Raw genomic sequence first — 21,036 nt, forward strand, 5'->3', positions numbered from 1 at the left:
CTTCAACTTAAAAAAAAAGATCTTTGTATATTCTGGATACAAGTTCTTTGTCAGGTATATGTAATATGAGTATTTTCTCCTAATCTGTGTCCTGCCTTTTATTTTTTTAATGCTCTATTTCAAAGTGCTAAAACTTTACATTTTTATGAAGTCCAATATGTTAATTTTTTTCTTTATGGTTTGGAAAAACTTTTGTCAATTCCAAAATCACAAAGACTCCCTTCTATATTTTCTTCAGAAATGTCAGTTTTAGCTTTTATGCTTAAGTTTAGAATACATTTTGAGTTAATTTTGTGTACAGTTGTGAGATAAGAATTGAGGTTCAGTTCTTTGGGTTTTTTATGGATATCCAATTGTTCTGGTATTATTTAAAAAAATACAATCACATCACCTTTGTTGAAACTCAGCTGACTATGTACGTCAGGGCAGGGCACACAGTCCTGAGTACTGAAGCTGTCGTAGTAAATGATGAAATCAGGTAACTGACATTCTCTAACTTTAATGTTTTTCAAAATACTCAGCTCTATGAATTTGAATACACAGTAAATTTCAAAAAGACTGTCAAAATTTTTATCCGGATTGCACTGAATCTCTGGCTCCATTTAAAATGAACTGACATCATAACAATATTAAGTTTTCTAATCCATAAACATGGTACAGCTTTCCATTTATTTATGTCTTCTTTAACTTCTTTCAGCAACATTTTGGAAGTTCTGAGTGTGCATTTAGCACACGTTTTATTAAATTTATCCCTAAGCATTTAAAATCTTTGAAGTTATTTTACATGTTATCTTTAAATAGACAATTTTTTGAAGTATTAGATTTACAGAAAAATTGAGAAGAGAGTATGAAGAATCCCCACCTACCCCTTTCACCTAGTTCCCCTATTAACACCTTACATTCACCTACTATACTTGGTACAATTAGTGAGCCAGTGGCGACACATCATTCTTAACAAAAATCCACAGTGTGTTTGGATTCTGTCAGTCTCACCCAATGTCTGTTTCTGTCTCAGGATGCCATCCAGGGCACCACAGTACACTTACTTGTCAGGTCTCCTTAGGCTCTCCTTGGCTGGGACAGTTTCTTAGCCTTTCCTTGCTTTTGATGACCTTAACGGCTTTTAGGGGTACTGGTCAAATATTTTGTAGGATGTGCCCCTACTGGAATTTGTCTGATGCTTTTCTCACAATTAGACTAGGGATCCGGGTTTGAGGGAGGATGAGAAGAGGTAAAGTAGCATCTTCATCACATCATGTCAAGGAGGAACACTGTGACAAATTTTTTCTCGTTATATGTGTTTTATTTATACTTCATGACGGATCACTAGAAATGGGATTTTTTGAGGCATAGACTATTTTTTAAAACTAGGATTCTTGATGAACTTGACCGAACTGCTTCCAAAGGGTTCCACTAATTTTCATACCCACCCAAAATGGATACATTGCAATGTTTCCCTGAATCCTTACTAGAATTCCCTTTACATTTCCCCCAGTCTGTTGTGCCCACATAGCTTTGGAATGCTGCAGTTGATGACTGATGGATTCGCCTTAAGTAAAAAGCATCAATTAGATCTTCCACTCTACACTTGACCTTACCTTTATTTTATTTAACACTACTCCCGCTACACCCTCTCCGGGCTCCAGCCAAACAGCCTGCTGTCGCTCCCTGAAGACACAACAGTCAGCTTTTGCTTCTGACAGGTCCTCTGCATGGGACAGTATTCCATACCCATCTCTGCCTGTCAAAATCCTAGCGTACCTTAAGGTTCACCTCAAATGATAATCATCCTAAAGCCCGTCTTAAGCCACAAAAGTAAATAAAATCTCTTCTCTTTGTGAACACTTAATACATTTGTTAAGAGACATTTTGCTCCCATTTGCTCTTTGTAGATCAGATATGTAATTGTATAGTGACTTTTTCCTCAGTCTGTAATTCATTAAGTAATAAATAATAAGTAATAAGCACATTTTTCTAATCAAGAAACCTAGGAGATATTTCATTCAACCTATTCCCTCTCTGCACTTTTTATAAATTGAAGGTTTGCGGCAACACTGCGCCCAGCAAGTCTAACAGCACCATTTTTCCAACAGCATTTGCTCACTTCTTGTCTTCGTGTCAGATTTTGATAATTCTTACAATATTTCCAACTGTTTCATTATTATTATATTTATGGTGGTCTGTGATCATGATCTTTGATGTTACTATTGCAATTGTCTTGTGGCACCATGAACCTCACTCACATAAGACGGAAAACTTGGGCTCCCCTGGTGGTGCAGTGGTTAAGAATCCGCCTGCCAATGCAGGGGACACAGGTTCGAGCCCTGGTCCAGGAAGATCCCACATGCCGTGAAGCAGCTAAGCCAGTGCACCACAGCTACTGAGCCTGTGCTCTAGAGCCTGTGAGCCACAACTACTGAAGCCCACATGTCACAACTACTGAAGCCCACATGTCACAACTACTGAAGCCCATGTGCCACAACTACTGAAGCCCGTGTGCCTAGCCCGTGCTCCGCAACAAGAGAAGCACCACAGTAAGCCTGCGCGCTGCAACGAAGAGTAGCCCCCGCTCGCCGCAACTAAAGAAAGCCCACACAGCAAGGAAGACCCAACACAGCCATAAATAAATAAATAAATAGAAATAAAGTTCCCTTAAAAAAAGAACACTTGTCAAAAAAAAAAAGACGGCAAACTTAATCAATTTATGTTGTGTCTGTTCTGATTGCTCCACTTACTGGCCATTCCCCCATCTCTCGCCTCCTCAGGCCTCGCTGTTCCCTGAGACACAATAATATTGTGCCCAATAAAGGCCATACCTACTTGTTATGTGCTGTCTATGGCTGCTTTTACTCTGTCACACCAGAGTTGAGTAATTGTGACAGAAACCAATTGGCCAACAGAGCCCAAAATATTTATCATGTGGCCCTTTACCCCTGGTATAAACTTTCAAATACATAATATTGTAACTGTTTAGCAGCATATGATCCACAGTGAAGCCCTGTTGTTTTTAACTTCCTTAAAAATTACTGCAAAAACTTTTAGTCTATGCCTCATTAGGTCCTCAGACCATGGTAAAACCTATTTTATTTTGTCCTTTTCCTCTTTTGCAAATATTGAACTCTGACTCTTGACACAGTGAAAACAAAATAGTATTGTTAAGCATCTTCTTAATTGCTAGGGAAAAGTTTAATTTCTTTGCTATTGGATAAAGATATAAATTTAGGGAAACTGTATCTAGAAATAAAGAAATGGGCCATTTAAGGAAAATCATATTTTATTAAATTTAACAATTTTTTGAAGAGCTCAGATTTCTACTTACCAGTAAGTGAAATCACAGAAGTCTTTGTTAACCCTGAGACAGAAGGTGTGTATGCTGCTGTAGAACTTTTACTAGAAAAGAACATGATTTAGTTAAAATACAAGAATATGCTTCTTTCAATCCCAGTCATCTAGCACTAGGTCTTTCCTAATCTTTTTTTTAATGCTTTCCTCTACTTCTTATGAAACATGCTTGCTATTTTTATTTCTCATTTATTTTTTACATTCCATGCCTCACAATAATTACTTTGTCTTTAACTTAAAATCATATCCTTAAACTTCTGCAACATCAAAATAACAGGTTTTCTATTGATGCTCAGCCCAAACAGGTAATGTGGATAAAATTTTCCTGGAAATAACTTATCTTTAGTTCTAATCTCTTTTGTCCATCTTGAGATCACCCTATTGGCTAGGAATTTTAGAAGGATCTACCAATAATGTCCAAAAACATAGCTGAAAATCTAGAATAAGCTTTTTATTCAATCTTTTATAAAAAGATAAAAATAATAAAATAAAAACATTTTTCCCATAACATGTTATATTTTTGATAAATAGTTTTGAAGACATTTATGTTCCTTTAAAATTACTTTGCTTGCCGCTTGATATACAGCTGTTATATACTATATGTGTACAATACATATAAAATTCATGGTCATTTAATTTATGCTGATTCTCCCCTAATCTTAACTGTTTATAATTTTGTGGTCTGGGCCAAAAGGGAGACTACACATTCATCTACCATCAGGAGAACTGTGTTGTCACCACTTTACCACAGAAACAGGCCAGTGGCTTCTTTACGGACAGAAATAACACTAGCTGCAAATGGATGTCCACATCCATTTAGTAAATGGGGCACGTTCATACCCATTTAGAAGTTCTGTGGCATAGGTGATATAGCATAAACAACACATGGATTCCATGATGTTGTTATAAAGCATCAGGGCAGTAGTCTTCCTAGAATTCCAGGATACCTATTTCTTATGCAAATTCGTAGACTACTTTTTTTTTTAACATGAAACCTTTATAGAAGATAACTTAGAAATTACTGCCCTATAAAAACCTAAAAATTAATCCTGATTTTATTTAATAATTCATTGAATTATTTAATAATTCAATTCATTTCACATAAAGATGTATGACTATAAGATGAAAATTAAGTCAGAACATGACCCATATATATGCTGTCTACAAGAGACTGACTTCAGACCTAGGGACACATACAGACTGAAAGTGAGGGGATGGAAAAAGATATTCCATGCACATGGAAATCAACAGAGAGCTGGAGTAGCAATATTCATATCAGACAAAATCGACTTTAAAATAAAGAATGTTACAAGAGACAAGGAAGGACACTACATAATGATCAAGGGATCAATCCAAGACGAAGATATAACAATTGTAAATATTTATGCACCAAACACAGGAACACCTCAATACATAAGGCAAATGCTAACAGCCATAAAAGAGGAAATCGACAGTAACACAATAATCGTGGGGGACGTTAACACCCCATTTATACCAATGGACAGATCATCCAGACAGAAAATTAATAAGGAAACACAAGCCTTAAATGACACATTAGACCAGATAAACTTAATTGATAACTATAGGACATTCCAACCGAAAGCAGCAGAATACACTTTCTTCTCAAGTGCACACGGAACGTTCTCTAGGACAGATCACATCTTGGGTCACAAATCAAGCCTCAATAAATTTAAGAAAACTGAAATCATATCAAGCATCATTACAGACCACAACGCTATGAGATTAGAAATCAATTGCAGGAAAAAAACTGTAAAAAACACAAACACATAGAAGCTAAACAATATGTTATTAAATAACTAATGGATAACTGAAGAAATCAAAGAGGAAGTCAAAAAATACCTAGAAACAAATGACAATGAAAACATGACGACCCAAAACCTATGGGATACAACAAAAAGCAGTTCGAAGAGAGAAGTTTATAGCAATACAATCTTACTTCAAGAAACAAGAAAAATCTCAAACAACCTAACCTTACACGTAAAGCAACTAGAGAAAGAAGAACAAACAAAACCGAAAATTAGTAAAAGAAAAATCATAAAGATCAGAGCAGAAGTAAACGAAATAGAAATGAAGAAAACAGCAGCAAAGATCAATGAAACTAAAAGCTGGTTGTTTGAGAAGATAAACAATATTGATAAACCTTTAGCCAGACTCATCAAGAAAAAAAAGGGAGAGGACTCAAATCAATAAAATTAGAAATGAAAAAGGAGAAGTTACAACTGACACTGCAGAAATACAAAGGATCATAAGAGACTACTACAAGCAACTATATGCCAATAAAATGGACAACCTGGAAGAAATGGACAAATTCTTAGGTATAACTTTCTAAGACTGAACCAGGAAGAAACAGAAAATATGAACAGACCAATCACAAGTAATGAAATTGAAATTGTGATTAAAAATCTTCCAACAAACCAAAGTCCTGGACCAGATGACTTCACAGGTGAATTCTATCAAGCATTTAGAGAAGAGCTAACATCCATCCTTCTCAAACTCTTCCAAAAAATTGCAGAGGAAGGAACACTCCCAGGCTCATTCTACGAGGCCACCATCACCCTGACACCAAAACCAGACAAAGATAAGATATCACGAAAAAGAAAATTACAGGCCAATATCACTGAGGAACACAGACACAAAAATCCTCAACAAAATACTAGCAAACAAAATCCAACAACACATTAAAAGGATCATACGCCATGAACAAGTGGGACTTATCCCAGAGATACTAGGATTCTTCAATATATGCAAATCAATCAATGTGATATACTACATTAAAAAATTGAAGAATAAAAACCATATGATCATCTCAATAGATACAGAAAAGGCTTCTGACAAAATTCAACACCCATTTATGATAAAAACTCTCCAGAAAGTGGGCATAGAAGGAACCTACCTCAACATAATAAAGGCCATATACAACAAATCCACAGCAAACATCATTCTCAATGGTGAAAAACTGAAAGCATTTCCTTTAAGTTCAGGAACAAGACAAGGATGTCCACTCTTGCCACTATTATTCAACATAGTTTTGAAAGTCCTAGCCACGGCAATCAGAGAAGAAAAAGGAATAAAAGGAAACCAAATTGGAAAAGAAGTAAAACTGTCATTGTTTGCAGATGACATGATACTATACATAGAAGCCACCAGAAAATGAGTAGAGTTTTCCAATGAATTTGGTAAAATTGCAGGATACAAAATTAATACAAAGAAATCTCTTGCATTCCTATACACTAACAATGAAAAATCAGAAAGAGATATTAAGGAAACAATCCTATTTACCATTGCAACAAGAGAATAAAATACCTAGGAATAAACCTACCTAAGGAGACAAAAGACTTGTACTCAGAAAACTATAGGATACTGATGAAAGAAATCAAAGATGACACAAACAGATGGAGAAACATACCATGTTCTTGAATTGGAAGAATCAATACTGTGAGAATGACTATACTTCCCAAAGCAATCTACAGACTCAATGCACTCCCTATCAAATTACCAATGGCACTGTTCACAGAATTAGAACAAAAAATTTTACAATTTGTATGGAAACACAAAAGATCCTGAATAGCCAAAGCAATCTTGAGAAAGAAAAACAGAGCTGGAAGAATCAGGCTCCCTGACTTCAGACTGTACTACAAAGCTACATTCATCAAGACAGTAATGGTATGAGCACAAAAACAGAAAAATAAATCAATGGAACAGGATACAAAGCCCAGAGATAAACCCACACACCTGTGGTCACCTAATCCATGACAAAGGAGGCAAGAATATACAATAGGGAAAAGACAGTCTTTTCAGTAAGTGGTGCTGGGAAAACTGGACAGCTACATGTAAAAGAATAAAATTAGAACACTCCCTAACACCGCACACAAAAATAAACTCAAAATGGATTAAAGACCTAAATGTAAGGCCAGACACTATAAAACTCTTAGAGGAAAACATAGGCAGAACACTCTGACATAAATCTCAGAAAGATCTTTTTTGACCCACCTCCTAGAGTATGAAAATAAAAACAAAAATAAACAAGTGGGACCTAATTAAACTTAAAAGTTTTTGCACAGCAAAGGAAACCATAAACCAAACGAAAAGACAACGCTCAGAATGGGATAAAATATTTTCAAACAAAGCAACCGACAAGGGATTAATCTCTAAAATATATAAACAGCTCATGCAGCTCAATATCAAAAAAAAACCAACCCAATGAAAAAATGGGCAGAAGACCTAAATAGACATTTCTGCAAAGAAGACATACAGATGGCCAAGAAACACATGAAAAGGTGCTCAATGCCACTAATTAGTGAGATGCAAGTCAAAACTACAATGAGGTATCACCTCACACCAGTCCGAATGGCCATCATCAAAAAATCTACAAAGAAAAATGCTGGAGAGGATGTGAAGAAAACGGAACCCTCCTACACTGTTGGTGGGAATGTAAATTGGTACAGCCACTATGGAGAACACAATGGAGGTTCCTCAAAAAACTAAAAATAGAATTACCATATGACCCAGCAATCCAGCTCCTGGGCATATACCTGGAGAAAACCATAATTCAAAAAGATACATGCACACCAATATTCACTGCAGCACTATTTACAACCGCCAGGACATGGAAGCAACCTAAATGTCCATCAACAGGGAATAGATAAAGAAGATGTGGTACATACATACAAGGGAATATTACTCAGCCACAAAAAGGAACAAAACAGTGCCATTTGCAGAGGCATGGATAGACCTAGAGACTGTCATATAGAGTGAAGTAAGTCAGAAATAGAAAAAGGAACATTGTATAATATCACTTATAAGTGGAATCTAGAAAAATGGTACAGATGAACTTATTTGCAAAGCAGAAATAGAGACACAGATGTAGAGAACAAACTTATGGATACCAAGGGGGAAGGGAAGTCAGGATGAATTGGGAGATTGGGATTGACAATAAACACACTACTATGTATAAAATAGATAACCAATGAGAACCTACTGTATAGCACAGGGAACTCTACTCAATGCTCTGTGGTGACTTAAATGGGAAGGAAATCTAAAAAAGAGGGGATATATGTATACGTATAACTGATTCACTTTGCTGTACAGCAGAAACTAACACAACATTGTAAAGCAACTATACTCCAGTAAAAATTAATTAAAAATAAAATAAAATAAAAATTAAGTCAAAATGTGAGTAGCTGACAGATCATACCCAGCACACTTGTCTAAGTTGCCATATTTTGCATGAAAAGCTTGATTATTAAAAGACTGGCTTCGAATCAATTTGGATTTCTTGATTTCTTTGCCTAGAGTAACAAGCAAAAGGAAAATGCAATTGTTTAGTTCATCAGTTCATCCTTAGCTGCCCCAACCCCATTTCCTCTCCAACTCCCACAATTTTCAGTAAAACACTGACAGGTGTAGCTTCCTTTCCTTAGCTTGACCTGACTGGTGTATCTCTTACCCCTACTGCCCATTAAGAACCGCCAAAACAGCTAACAGTAAAAGGCAAAAGGTGCCTTCAAATGATATATCTCATCTCACGGAGTGACTTCCCTGTAATTATTGTTTAGGAAAGGAAAAAAGGAGACACAAAAACAAGTTTCTTACTTGTGGATGGGGTGCCAGAAGAGGGTCCAGGGACAGAAATGGGGATGTTCTTGGGCAGAGTTGTTGGTGTCTTGGTGTCTCTACCTAAAACAAACTCTGATTTAAGTGCTATAATTTCCTCTGAGTTCTTATTAATCTCCATACACATACAAGGCAATGCAGAGAATATGAATCACTATCCCTAGTGAAGCAACACTCTCTTCCAAATCTTACTTTTTATATATTTAAATATTTCAATCTTAGTTATTCAGTGATCAATTTTGCAATCTTATTGCTGTTACCAAACTTCAAACTTTCCTTTGAAGGATCTGAACCTCCACATTGATCCTCACCATTTATTCATGTACTCCTAAACCTATATCACAGTTAGCAGCCAATTTTTGAAAACAACTTTGATAAATGAAAGAAAGTGAAGTGATTTTCCATATTAAATTAAAAACTAAGCATGGTCTCTCAGCATGCTAGGATGCAACATCAGTTGGGTACCTTGGTGATAAAGACATGCGAAAACTACTTACGTTTCTTTTCAAAGGTTTTATCACTCATGGGCCTTCCATCATTTTGTTGCTTTTCTTTTTCTAATTGTTCCTATTAATAAAACAGTATCTTAGCATTAAAGGTAAGCATTAGATTTAGAAAATTGTTCTAATCAGAAATTACTCTAAGCTTTAGAGGTACAGATACAGTTCACAAAAATACATAACAGAAGTAATTTGTTTTTCCAAATTAGTGTCTAAAGAAGTCACAGTTCTTTCAGATTTGTGTTTTTTTAAACATCTACAGAATTGTGCCCTTGGAGGCTTGTCAAACTAAAACAATGAGTTTAGTATCACTGTTGTGATGAGCCGTTAATTTCTACAACTTATTTACTCATTCTCATCAGCAAAATGTGTTACTACTGGCCCTTTCCATTTCTGACTGATACATGGCAAAATAATGTTCTTCTTTTAAAAGACTGAGAGAAAAAGAAATGATCTTTTAGATATTATTTAAATGTTCTATTGAAGTATAATACACATAGAGAAGGTGCACAAATATAAGTGTACAGCTCAATAAATTTTCCCAAAGTGAACACACCCATATAATCAGCTCCCAGACCAAGAAACAAAATGTTACCCAAACTCAAAGAGTTCTTTATCCCAACAGAATAGCCAAGAAAAATCAATAAACATATCAAGTTCTGAACAAACATGGCATAACTGACATGTACAGAACACTACAATCAACACTGGAGAACTACATTCTTTTCAAGTGCATGTAAAATAAAAAGGCAGAGAAAATACGCAAGATAAAAAATATTCCACATAGAACTGGACTGCATAAAAAACTATTAAATAAAAATTCTAAAACTGAAAATAAAACATGCAAAACTGAAAGATATCACCAAGTGGGCTTAATAGTAGTGTTACCTGCGTCATCTTTTCCTCTACTATCTCGATCATATTAATCACAGTTGTCTTGAAGTCCTTGTCTGCTAACTCTAATATCAGGATCATCTGTGGATCTATTCCTATTCTCTGATCTTTGTCTTGGGTTTATTAGGTCATTAAGTCCTAAAATGTTTTAGAGTCTGCTTATTCTCTACATCTTCTACCACTGGCAATCCTGAACTCTAATCTTTGGTTTAGACTGCTGAAATAATGCAATTTGCTTTTCAGAGGATTTCCACTTAAGTTTTTAATCTTACAGCATAATTCTCTGCAGAAAAATAGACAATATAAAAAATCAGAATTTTAGAACTGACAAATAGAGTAATGGAAATTTTAAAATCAGTGGAGAGTCTCCGCAGCCAAATGCAGAGGGCAGGAAAAGAACTGGTGACACTGAAGATGGATCAACAGAAATTATTCACTCTGAGTAGCAGAGTTTAAGGAAAAAAAAAAAAAAAGAAAGAAAGAACAAAGCCTCATGGACCTGTGGGATAGTATCAAAAGATTTAACATATGTGCAATTGGAGACCCAGAGGTATAAGAGTGAGGAACTGGGACAGAACATATATTGAAATAAATAATGGCTCAAACCTTCCCAAATTTGGGAAATGACACTCATTTACAGATTCAGGAAGCTCAGCAAATCCAAGACAGAAAAAATTTGAAGCTAATCATGCCTAAAAACATCACAAGCAAACTGCTAAAGATAAAAAAGAAAAGAAAAAATCTTAGAAGTAGACAGAGACAAACAACATTATATAGAGAAGAATAATAATTCAAATGAGAACAGATATTTTATCAGATGCTATGGAGACCACAACACAGACAGAAACACTTCTTAAAGTACAGCATAAAAAAGGCTGTAAACCCAGAATTCTGTATCCAATAAAAATATCCTTTAGAGAGAAAGGCACAAATAAGACATTCTAGATAAAGGAAAACGAAGATAATTTGTTACAAAATACTTGCACTCCGAGAACTTCCAAAGAAAGTTCTTCAGGCTGAAGGGAAAAAATAAGAGGGACATTTGGGTCCTAAGCAATGAATGAAGAGCACTGGAAATGGTAAACATCTGAGTAAACACACAGGTTTACTCTCTTAAGTTCTTCAAGATACATATGACAACTTAAAGCAAAAATTATCACACTGACTGGTGGGGTTTTCAGTGCAGATGTAATTCACATGACAAGTGTAACATAAAGAACAGTATGGAGCAAGTAAAGGGTTCTGTATCACTGTTAAATAAAGTGGTACAATATTAACAAAAAGAAGACTATAAAAGGTTAGGTATGTCTGCTGTAATCTCTAGAGAAAACACCAAAAAGCAATTCAAAAAAAAAAGGGGGGGGGGCGAAGAGACAGAGAGAAACACCAATCACTAAGATAAAGATATAAAAGGGGGGCTTCCCTGGTGGCGCAGTGGTTGAGAGTCCACCTGCCGATGCAGGGAACGCGGGTTCGTGCCCCGGTCCGGGAGGATCCCACATGCCGCGGAGCGGCTGGGCCTGTGAGCCATGGCTTCTGAGCCTGCGCATCCGGAGCCTGTGCATCCGGAGCCTGTGCTCCGCAATGGGAGAGGCCACAGCATTGAGGGGTCCGCGTACCGGGAAAGAAAAAAATATATATATACATATATATATATATATATAAAAGGGGGTATCATCATAGATTCTATATACATTAGAAGGATAATATAAGAATATTATAAACAACATATGCCAACAAATTTGACAGCTTAGATGACACGGACAAATTGGGGAGGGGAAGCAACTTATCAAATTGACAAAAAAGAAAGAAAATCTGAATAGTATTATAGCTATTAAAGTAATTGAATGAATTATCAAAATCCTTCCAAAATGAAAACTTTGAGTCTTGATAGTTTCACTAGTGAATTCTATCAAACACTCAAGGAAGGAAAAAAAACAATTTTATACAAAAGTTGTCAGAAAATAGAGGAAGTGGTAATACTATCCATCTCATTTTATGAGGCCAGAATAACTCGAATACCAAATTTAAAAGACCCAAGAAATGACCCCAAAAATTATAAACCAGTTCTCACTATGAATTTATGAATACAAAGGCAAAATTCCTTTAAATAAATTAGCCAAGCATCCAACAGCGGAGAAAAGGACAATATATCATCACCAAATAGAGTTTATCTCCAAAATATAAAATCGGTTTACCATTTGAAAAATCAATGTAACTCAGTGTTTTAACACAATGAAAGTAGAAAAACAAATATCATTTCAGGAAATGCAGAAACAGCATCTGGCAAAATTTAACAATCACTCATAAAAACTCTCAGCAGACTAGGAATAGAAGCGATAAAGGGCATCTATATAAAACCTATTGGTAACACCATACCTAATGATGAAAGATTGAACTGCTTCCCCCTAAGAACAGTAAAAAGACAAAGATGCCTACTTGCATCACTTTTATTAGTCAGAGGTCTCTTATTATACTGGAGGTCCTGGACCTTTTAATACGACAAAAAGAAAGAAATAAAAGGCACAAACACTGAACAGGAAGAAGTAATCCTACTGTACTAAAAGATGACATAATGGCTCAGGTAGACTCATGTCCTATTAAATCTAAAAACCAACTTCTACAACAAATAAGCAAACTTAGCACATTTTCAAAATACAAGGTTAATATACAAAAATCAATAGTATTCTTAAACTCCAGCAGCAAAAAACTGGAAAGTAAAACTTTAAATTGCAATTCCATTTATAATGCCAAGACACGTAATATACTAGAAATAAATCTAACAAAAGACTGCCTTGAACTCTACACTTAACTCTACCAAAACTAAGAAGACTAAATAAATGAAGTGGTAGACAATGTTCATGGATTGGGAGACTTAATTGTTAAGATGGCAATTCTCCAAATTGACCTACAGATCAATGCTAATTAACACAATCCTAACTAAAATTCCAGCAGGCTTTTTATAGAAATTGACAAACTGATTCTAAACATTGTATCAAGATGAAAAGGGCCTCTACTGGCCAAAGCAATTTTTTAAAAAGTTGGAAAAGTTACCCTACCTGATTTTAAGAATTACTATAAAGTTACAGCGATCAAGATAGTTTGGAATTGCCAAAAAGATAAACCTATAAATCACTGCAACAGAATGGGAGTCAAGAAACAGATATATGTATATATGGACAACTGATTTTTTTAAAAAAGGTGCTAAGGCAATTCAATGGAAGTAAAGTTTTCAATAAATGGTATTAGAATAATTGCTCATTGAGATAGAAAAAATCAACATATATAAAAATTAACTTGAAATGAATCATAGACCTAAATGTAAAACCTAAAACTAAAATTCCTAGAAGAAAACACAGGAAAAAGTCTTTATAATTTGGGGATAGACAAAAGACTCTTAGAACAAAAAAGCATGAACTATGCTAAAAGAAAAAAAGGATAAGTTGGACTTCATCAAAATTAAAAACTTCTTCTCGTCCAAAGACACCATGAAGCACAGACTCCAAGAAAATATTCATAAAATGTATCTCTGACAAAGGAGTTGTATTCAGAGTTTATAAAGAACTCTCACAACTCAATAAGAAGATAAACAAAAATCCTTTAAAATCTGAAAAGAGACTTCATCAACTAAGATATAAGGATGGCCAATACACAAAGGAAAAGATGCTCAGTCTCCTTAGGCATCAGGGCTAAGCAATTTGAGATAATATTACATACCCACCCTCTCGAGCATTAGAGAGGATACGGGGTAACCGAAGCTCTCCACCACAGCCAGTGGGAATGCAAAACGGCACAGGCACTTTGTAAAACAGTCTTTGTTTTTAAGTTAAGTGTAGTTTACCATACGATCCAGCCATTCCATTCCTAAGTTATTTCCCCAAGAGAAATGAAAACTTATGTCCACTCAAAGACTTCTTCACTAATGTTCCCAAGCTAGAAGTAACCCAAATGTCCGTTAAGATGCGGATAAACACATTGTGGTATATCCGCGGTACGGACTACTACTCAGAGATAAAAAGGAATGACCTCTTTATATGCACAAAAACATGGATGAATCTCAAAGTAATCATGCTGATGGAAAGAAGCATGACCCAAAAAGGTACTAACATATGATTCAATTTATATAAATTCTAAAAAATGCAAACTAATTTACAGTGACAGAAACTAGATTAGTGGTTGCTAGGGACTAGAGTAGAAGATGTGAATCACTAAGGGGGCACAAGGAAATGTTTGAAGGAATGGCAACGTTTGGTATTTTATATTCTGGTTTCATGGGTATGTCTGTATGTCAAAATTCATCAAATTGCACACTTTAAGTATTTGCTGTTAATCATAAGTCAATCATACTTCAATAAGGTAGTTTTTTTTTTTTTAAGGCTCTCAAATGTAGTTTTCCTTACAATTCATAAAAGAACATATTTCAAAAGGTCAGGATTCTTCTTTAGTCATTTAGGGAAAATAAAAGTAGTATGAAACTGAAAGAAATTATTGATTAGATTTAATAACAAAGCACAGTTAATACTGGTCAGAAAAGAGTACGTGTGTGTGTGTGAAAACATACCATTTCCAAAAGAAGTAGCTCTTCTCTTTCTTTCTCTTGATCCAACAAATCTTTTTCATAAAATTTTTTCTGAAACTAAGTTTAAAGTTTAAAATGAAATTGTGAAACATTAATGATGAGTCTCTGCCAATTTTTAAATATTCCTTTCAACATAAGGTAAAGAGAGTGTACTCACAGCGTCCATGGACATTTCCATTCTGTCCAACTCTAACACAGTCTGCAAAGAAAATGTTTTAAATTATTCAACAGTAATTAAATTAAATCAACTAATCATTTCTCAGAAAGACTCCTTTTCCAGAGGGAGGATCAAAGAAGAGACTTCTCTACTATGTGAAAGGCTAAATTAGAAAGTCTCTAAAGTTCTTCCCAACTCTATGTTGTGTTTTTAATCAACCTCTATATATTAACACCAAGATCCACTTAAACTTTTAAAAGTTTTTCAACTTAAGAAAAGCAAGTGTAGGGCTTCCCTGGTGGAGCAGTAGTTAAGAATCCACCTGCCAATGCAGGGGCCACAGGGCCCCTGGGCTGGGAAGATCCCACATGCCGCGGAGCAACTAAGCCCGTGCGCCACAACTACTGAGTCTGCGCTAGAGCCCGCGAGCCACAACTACTGAAGCCCACGCGCCTAAAGTCCGTGTTCGGCAACAAGAGAAGCCACCGCAATGAGAAGCCTGCGCACCGCAACAAAGAGTAGCCCCCACTCACCACAACTAGAGAAAGCCCGTGCGCAGCAACAAAGACCCAGCACAGCCAAAAATAAATTAATTAATTACATTAAAAAAAAAAAGAAAAGCAAGTGTAGAGGATTATTTTAAATACTAAACACATGCAATTTAGTTTCTAATAACGTCCTGTGCCACTCTTTTCTGAATCTTCAGAAATACAATATAATTTTTGAATTTTTTAAAAAAACTTTTAGCTAAATATATAAAAAGCTAGGTATCATTGGGCTTAATATCCTTAGTTCCTTGCCACAGAAACTTTTGATTATTATGACATTTTGACCAATAGAAAAAACTTTACTCTGAAAGCATTCTCTTAATTTAGTATTTATCTTTTCAAATACATTGGTCTGAAATAAATTATTTCAGTCAAACAATGAATGGCCCATCTAATCCAGGGTTCTGTCTCTGATAGAGGACAGTACTTTTTTACAGGAGTAACTCTGATGGCCAGGATAAAGTACATTTATTCATATGCCTAAAGCTATCCATTGCAAACATAATATTTATTTGAAGTTTTATTTTTATGCTGAAATTTATGAAAATGTTATAATTTATGGCATGAAATAGCCCTTTTAAATGAAATTACTTTTCATCTTAAAAAACTGACTAATTCATTTTTATCCCAAAGCTTTGAATAGCTAGCTTCCTGAGAGGTTCCCATACCAATACATCAGTTTGATAAACATTATACTATAGAATTTTCATGGGACAGACTGACTTCCTCACGTGACACGTTCTTAAAATAAGGGCTGTACTACAGAATAATCCACTGAAAGTTAATAATCTATCAATTTAATTATATCATTTTTTTTAATTATATCATTTTTGCCCCTATTTATAGGGTTAGCTTGAGTTACCTCTTCAGTTAATAAATTCTCTCAAAAAAGTAACTGTCTCACGTTTACTATTTTGAAAGTTAATTCCATTGCTTACACTTCTGTAATTAAACAGTAAAGATAGAAACAAATGTTATGTGTATCTATGTTTTTAGATTTAGATGCATGTCCAGACTCTGGGTATTTCTGATTATTTCAGTTAATGAAAGAAGAATTTACATTTCAGTAAAATAAAATTATACTAATTAATACTAAGTTATCAAATCACTTTATTAAAAAGTTCCTGGGGCTTCCCTGGTGGCGCAGTGGTTGGGAGTCCACCTGCCGATGCAGGGGCGCGGGTTCGTGCCCCGGTCCGGGAGGATCCCGCGTGCGGCGGAGCGGCTGGGTCCGTGGGCCATGGCCGCTGGGCCTGCGCGTCCGGAGCTTGTGCTCCGCAACTGGAGAGGCCACAACAGTGAGAGGCCCGCATACCGCAAAAAAAAAAAAAAAAAAAAAAAAAAAAAAAAGTTCCTTATGCAACATCTGGCAATGATCTCTAGAGAAAAAAAAAAAAAAATCAAAGGACTCTTTCTGTTTTCCTCACCATCGACACCAAGTTACTTAACACATTAATAAATTAACTTCTCTCACTACAAATAAATGCTCAAAAACTATGTGTCCTGAACTTCACATTCAGATTCATAAAAGTAATGATTTTTTTCTTGAATTTTATTTTATTTATTTTTTTATACAGCAGGTTCTTATTAGTCATCCATTTTATACACATCAGTGTATATACATGTCAGTCCGAATCTCCCAATTTATCACCATAAAAGTAATGATTTTCATTTGACATAACCTTATAAAAATATTATATACTCAACCAAAAGGTTTTGCAGACTATAAAGTATTTTAAGGTTTGACTTCACTAACCCAAATGTTTACTGTGTTAGAGTTCCAATATTGCCAAACAATCCATATAAGATCACACGCTAAAACGAACAAACAAAAACCCGTAAGACACAATGTTACATAATTGAAAAGCGCTAGGGATCTGTATTCAGCCCTGGCTCTGCCACTTACCAAGAAGATCTTAAGCAAACACTTGAACATTTCTAGGTCTCGAGCTTCTGCAAAGTCCAACAGATCACTGAAGGCCCCTCCAGCCCTTTCAGGGCTAAGTTTCTATCAAAGGTGACTTTCCCTATTATACCAACAAAGTTTTCCCAATTCTAATCACTTATAAAGAGTCTGGTGAATGAAGTACTCATTCATTATTAGCTGAACAGTATTTACTGAGTACCTAAAATGTAAGCTCTCTCATAGAGCTTATATCACCAGTAATAAAAGATTAATGTCTCAGTGCCCTCTAGAAGGACTTTCATATCCAATTGGAGCACACATCAACCAAATCAGTTACTAATTCTTACTCCTCTAGCAGTGATAGAAATATTTTAACATATTGCTATCCCATCAAGCTAAGATAGTGAGGCTGTGGTGAACACTGCAAGAAAGGCAAATGTCGTGGCAAGAGGGACGCTTACTCTTTTCACAGTGGCCAGAACATCTTTATCTTTTTCTTGACAGAGGAGTTTTCTCACACACATTTCTAACTGTTGAAGTAGATGTTTATCTGCAGGGATCTTTAGGGTAGATTTCACTTTGGGCAACAAGTAGCAAAGTTTCATTCTGCAATAAATTGACAGTATTAACTTGTGAGTGAATTTAATAACTAAGAATGACAGTCACATGAAATTGAAAGAAAACTCAAGCTTTAGCTAGCCTGAGAATTTCTTATGCAACAAATGTCTATGGAGGGTCTATGATGAGTCAAGCGTTCATCATTCTGGATGCTGAGATAACGCAGTGGAGAAAACCAACAAAATTCTCTGCTGTCACAGAGCTTACGTTCTAGTACACGGGTAGGGAGAGAGGATAAACAAATACGCAAAATGTCTGTCAAACAGTGGTAAATGCTGCAGAGAAAAATAAAGCAGGGAAAGACGACAAAGGAGTACAAGGAGGGGGATTACAAGTTCAAACCAGGTGGTCAGGAAGGCTTTTAGTCAAGATTTCACTGAAAAGATGACATTTAAGCAAAGAATGAAAGTAAATTAGGGACTAAGCCTTGTGACTATCTAGAGAAGAGGGGCGAGCCTGCCTTAGAAGTTGCCCCAAATTAACAAATTGGCCAGAACTGGCAAACTGGCTAGCACGTCTAGAACAGAGCAAAAACGAAATCAGCTGGAGGCCTCAGAGTGAAATAGGAGGCCAGTTCATCCGGGGCCTTGCAGCTCACGGTTTGGGGACTGGCTTTCATTTTGAGAGCAATGAGAAGCCACGGAGGGTTTTGCACAGCCGAGTGCAATGATGTGACCTAACGTTTGGAAAGTATCATCTGGCTACCGTATTGAGATTAGACTGTAGGTGGCCAAGGACAAAAGGGACACGGGGTGGCAGGGGGCTCTTTCAGTAATTCAGGCAAGAGATGATCCGGCCACTCTCACCTGTCATGGCTTTCATTCTACCTGCACATTTCTAAAAGTGTTGAGCAAAGCCTTTCGTATCCAAAAGCCAGTTAGTATATGGTGTTGCTGGACCCATTTTTTAGGCTGGCAGCTGCCCAAGCAGGAGAGTGAGAACCAAGACAAACTGCTATACGATCATCTCTTACTCAGAAAAACCACCAAAATTCATAGAGCAATATTCATCTTCATCTGGTTTTTGAATTAACAGGTTGCTTTCCCTTAGAGTCAATGCTATGCTGTCAGTCACACTGACTCGAGTAGAGATGATTTCACTTCCTTTCAAATAATTTTTGGGAACTGCTTGATAAATGACGATTCAACACATTGGAAGCTATTTTTCTAGAATCACAACTTCAATTTGCAAAACGTTAACAATGTGGTTGGATCCCTTAGTTATTCACCAAGAGGTAAATTCTAAAGAATTATCAACGGGGTCTTTCAATTTACTTTAAATCACTTTAAATTTGCTTTAAATCTCAAGTCAAGGAAACGTCAGCTCTAGTTTGTAGAGCACAGGTTAAGATGCACAAAATACTAAAGCCAATGCAGTGGTACTTTCTGTATTTTCTCACCCTAAAAATACAAAACAAAACCAATGTCTAGATGTGTCCCCCTTAAATAATGCTCACAGCATTCTTAGGCTGAACTTTTCAACATCTTCTGACAATTCTTCTTGGTATATTTTCTCTCAACAGCCATGCTATCAGTCTATGCTTATTGCCTGGCCAAGTCTTCCTGTTAAAAAGTATTAAATGGTTGCATGTTGTCTACAATGTACATCATTTTTTTATAAAACATACAAATATGTCACACAGCTTGAAACTAGCATGAAGCATGGCTGGCATGTGGAAGCTCAGCAGGGAGCTCTGGAGTTCTGTTCAGGAAGTCTTGGCCAACTGACTCTGTGTCTCCTACAGATGAGTTCCTCAAATTCAGAACAGAGGCATAGAGCACAAATACGAAATCTAATGGCTGAGGGTTTAAAATTCTCTTCAACTCATTATGCAATATACAAATAACTCAAACAGTATGCATGTGTGCTTAATGCCACTGAATTGTATAAAATAGTTAAAATGGTAAATTTTATGTTATGTATGTTTTACCACAATTAAAAAAAAATTAATATGCTTGTTTGGGGAGGAAAAAAAGGCAAAATACATTTATTCTTTTTTTCAGTTTCCAAGCAAGCCATTTTCAGGCCCGTTTCATTTAACTTCACAGTTATTTAATCAACTCCAATTACCATTTACTGGATTTTGAAAATGTGAGACAGCTAAAAGCCTTGGAAACAGCCTTACTTCTCTGAATAAATGGGCCTGTAAAAATGGGCAGATCTTCTCCAAGCCAACTTTCAACTATTTTTTTCCTTTAGTCTTAGAAGATAGAGATAAATTAATCACATCTACTCAATCTTCTCTTGATGCCAATGTGTGTATCCAAGTGGCTGGAGAAACCTGCCAGTCTGGCTGTGAGTACTGCTATCAGCCCAATAAACTAAAGACCTGAGACAGTGTTAAAAGATCACGCTTCCAGGTTCTACTGAGGCTCAGTTAAGTCTACCAAGAATTTCAAACCAAGTATAAATTCTTCACTTGATTATTTTTAATTGACTAAGAAAATGCTTTGGCATATATTCATCACAGTAGATACATAAAAAATACAATTTTTTCAAATATTTTCTTGGATTGGTACCATACCTCACATTTGCTACTGGATCATGTGTCAGTTCAATAGCAGGTAGAAAGAAATATTTACAGAAAAATGATTTGGAAAAGATCTCTATAATAAATTCACAGGTATCCAAAAATCGGAGTCTATTCCAATAACTTTTTCCTTGGCCCAGTTCTAGAAACAACAACAAAAAATTATAAGTTTAATTTTTCCTACATAAAATTTCATGTGAAAAAAATCACTAAGTCCATGACAATCTTTTTTATATCCACAATTTGTTTAGCAAAAACAAGAGAAAAAAATCATATTATATACCCCCAAATTAATAGCACCTGAAAAAACAGAAAAAATGTATTAAAC

General features: G+C 35.7%; 1 protein-coding gene across 7 annotated transcripts in view; it reads right to left on the reverse strand.

Moving 5' to 3' along the window:
* PPP4R4 (protein phosphatase 4 regulatory subunit 4) overlaps positions 1 to 21,036 on the reverse strand; it is a 120,229-nt gene that overhangs the window by 5,334 nt on the left and 93,859 nt on the right. For 6 of the 7 annotated variants that reach the window (XM_067726744.1, XM_067726734.1, XM_067726763.1 and 3 more), the window contains 8 exons: positions 20,703 to 20,850; positions 18,022 to 18,166; positions 15,107 to 15,148; positions 14,932 to 15,006; positions 9,474 to 9,543; positions 8,956 to 9,039; positions 8,558 to 8,651; positions 3,320 to 3,390 (listed from right to left, as the gene is read on the reverse strand). In XM_067726744.1, the coding sequence (XP_067582845.1) occupies positions 3,320 to 3,390; positions 8,558 to 8,651; positions 8,956 to 9,039; positions 9,474 to 9,543; positions 14,932 to 15,006; positions 15,107 to 15,148; positions 18,022 to 18,166; positions 20,703 to 20,850 (729 nt within the window). The remainder of the gene's footprint in view (positions 1 to 3,319; positions 3,391 to 8,557; positions 8,652 to 8,955; positions 9,040 to 9,473; positions 9,544 to 14,931; positions 15,007 to 15,106; positions 15,149 to 18,021; positions 18,167 to 20,702; positions 20,851 to 21,036) is intronic. The other variant, XM_067726754.1, reaches the window with a different exon arrangement.

The sequence above is a fragment of the Pseudorca crassidens genome, chromosome 1 (assembly GCF_039906515.1).
Source record: "Pseudorca crassidens isolate mPseCra1 chromosome 1, mPseCra1.hap1, whole genome shotgun sequence".
Taxonomy (NCBI): domain Eukaryota; kingdom Metazoa; phylum Chordata; class Mammalia; order Artiodactyla; family Delphinidae; genus Pseudorca; species Pseudorca crassidens.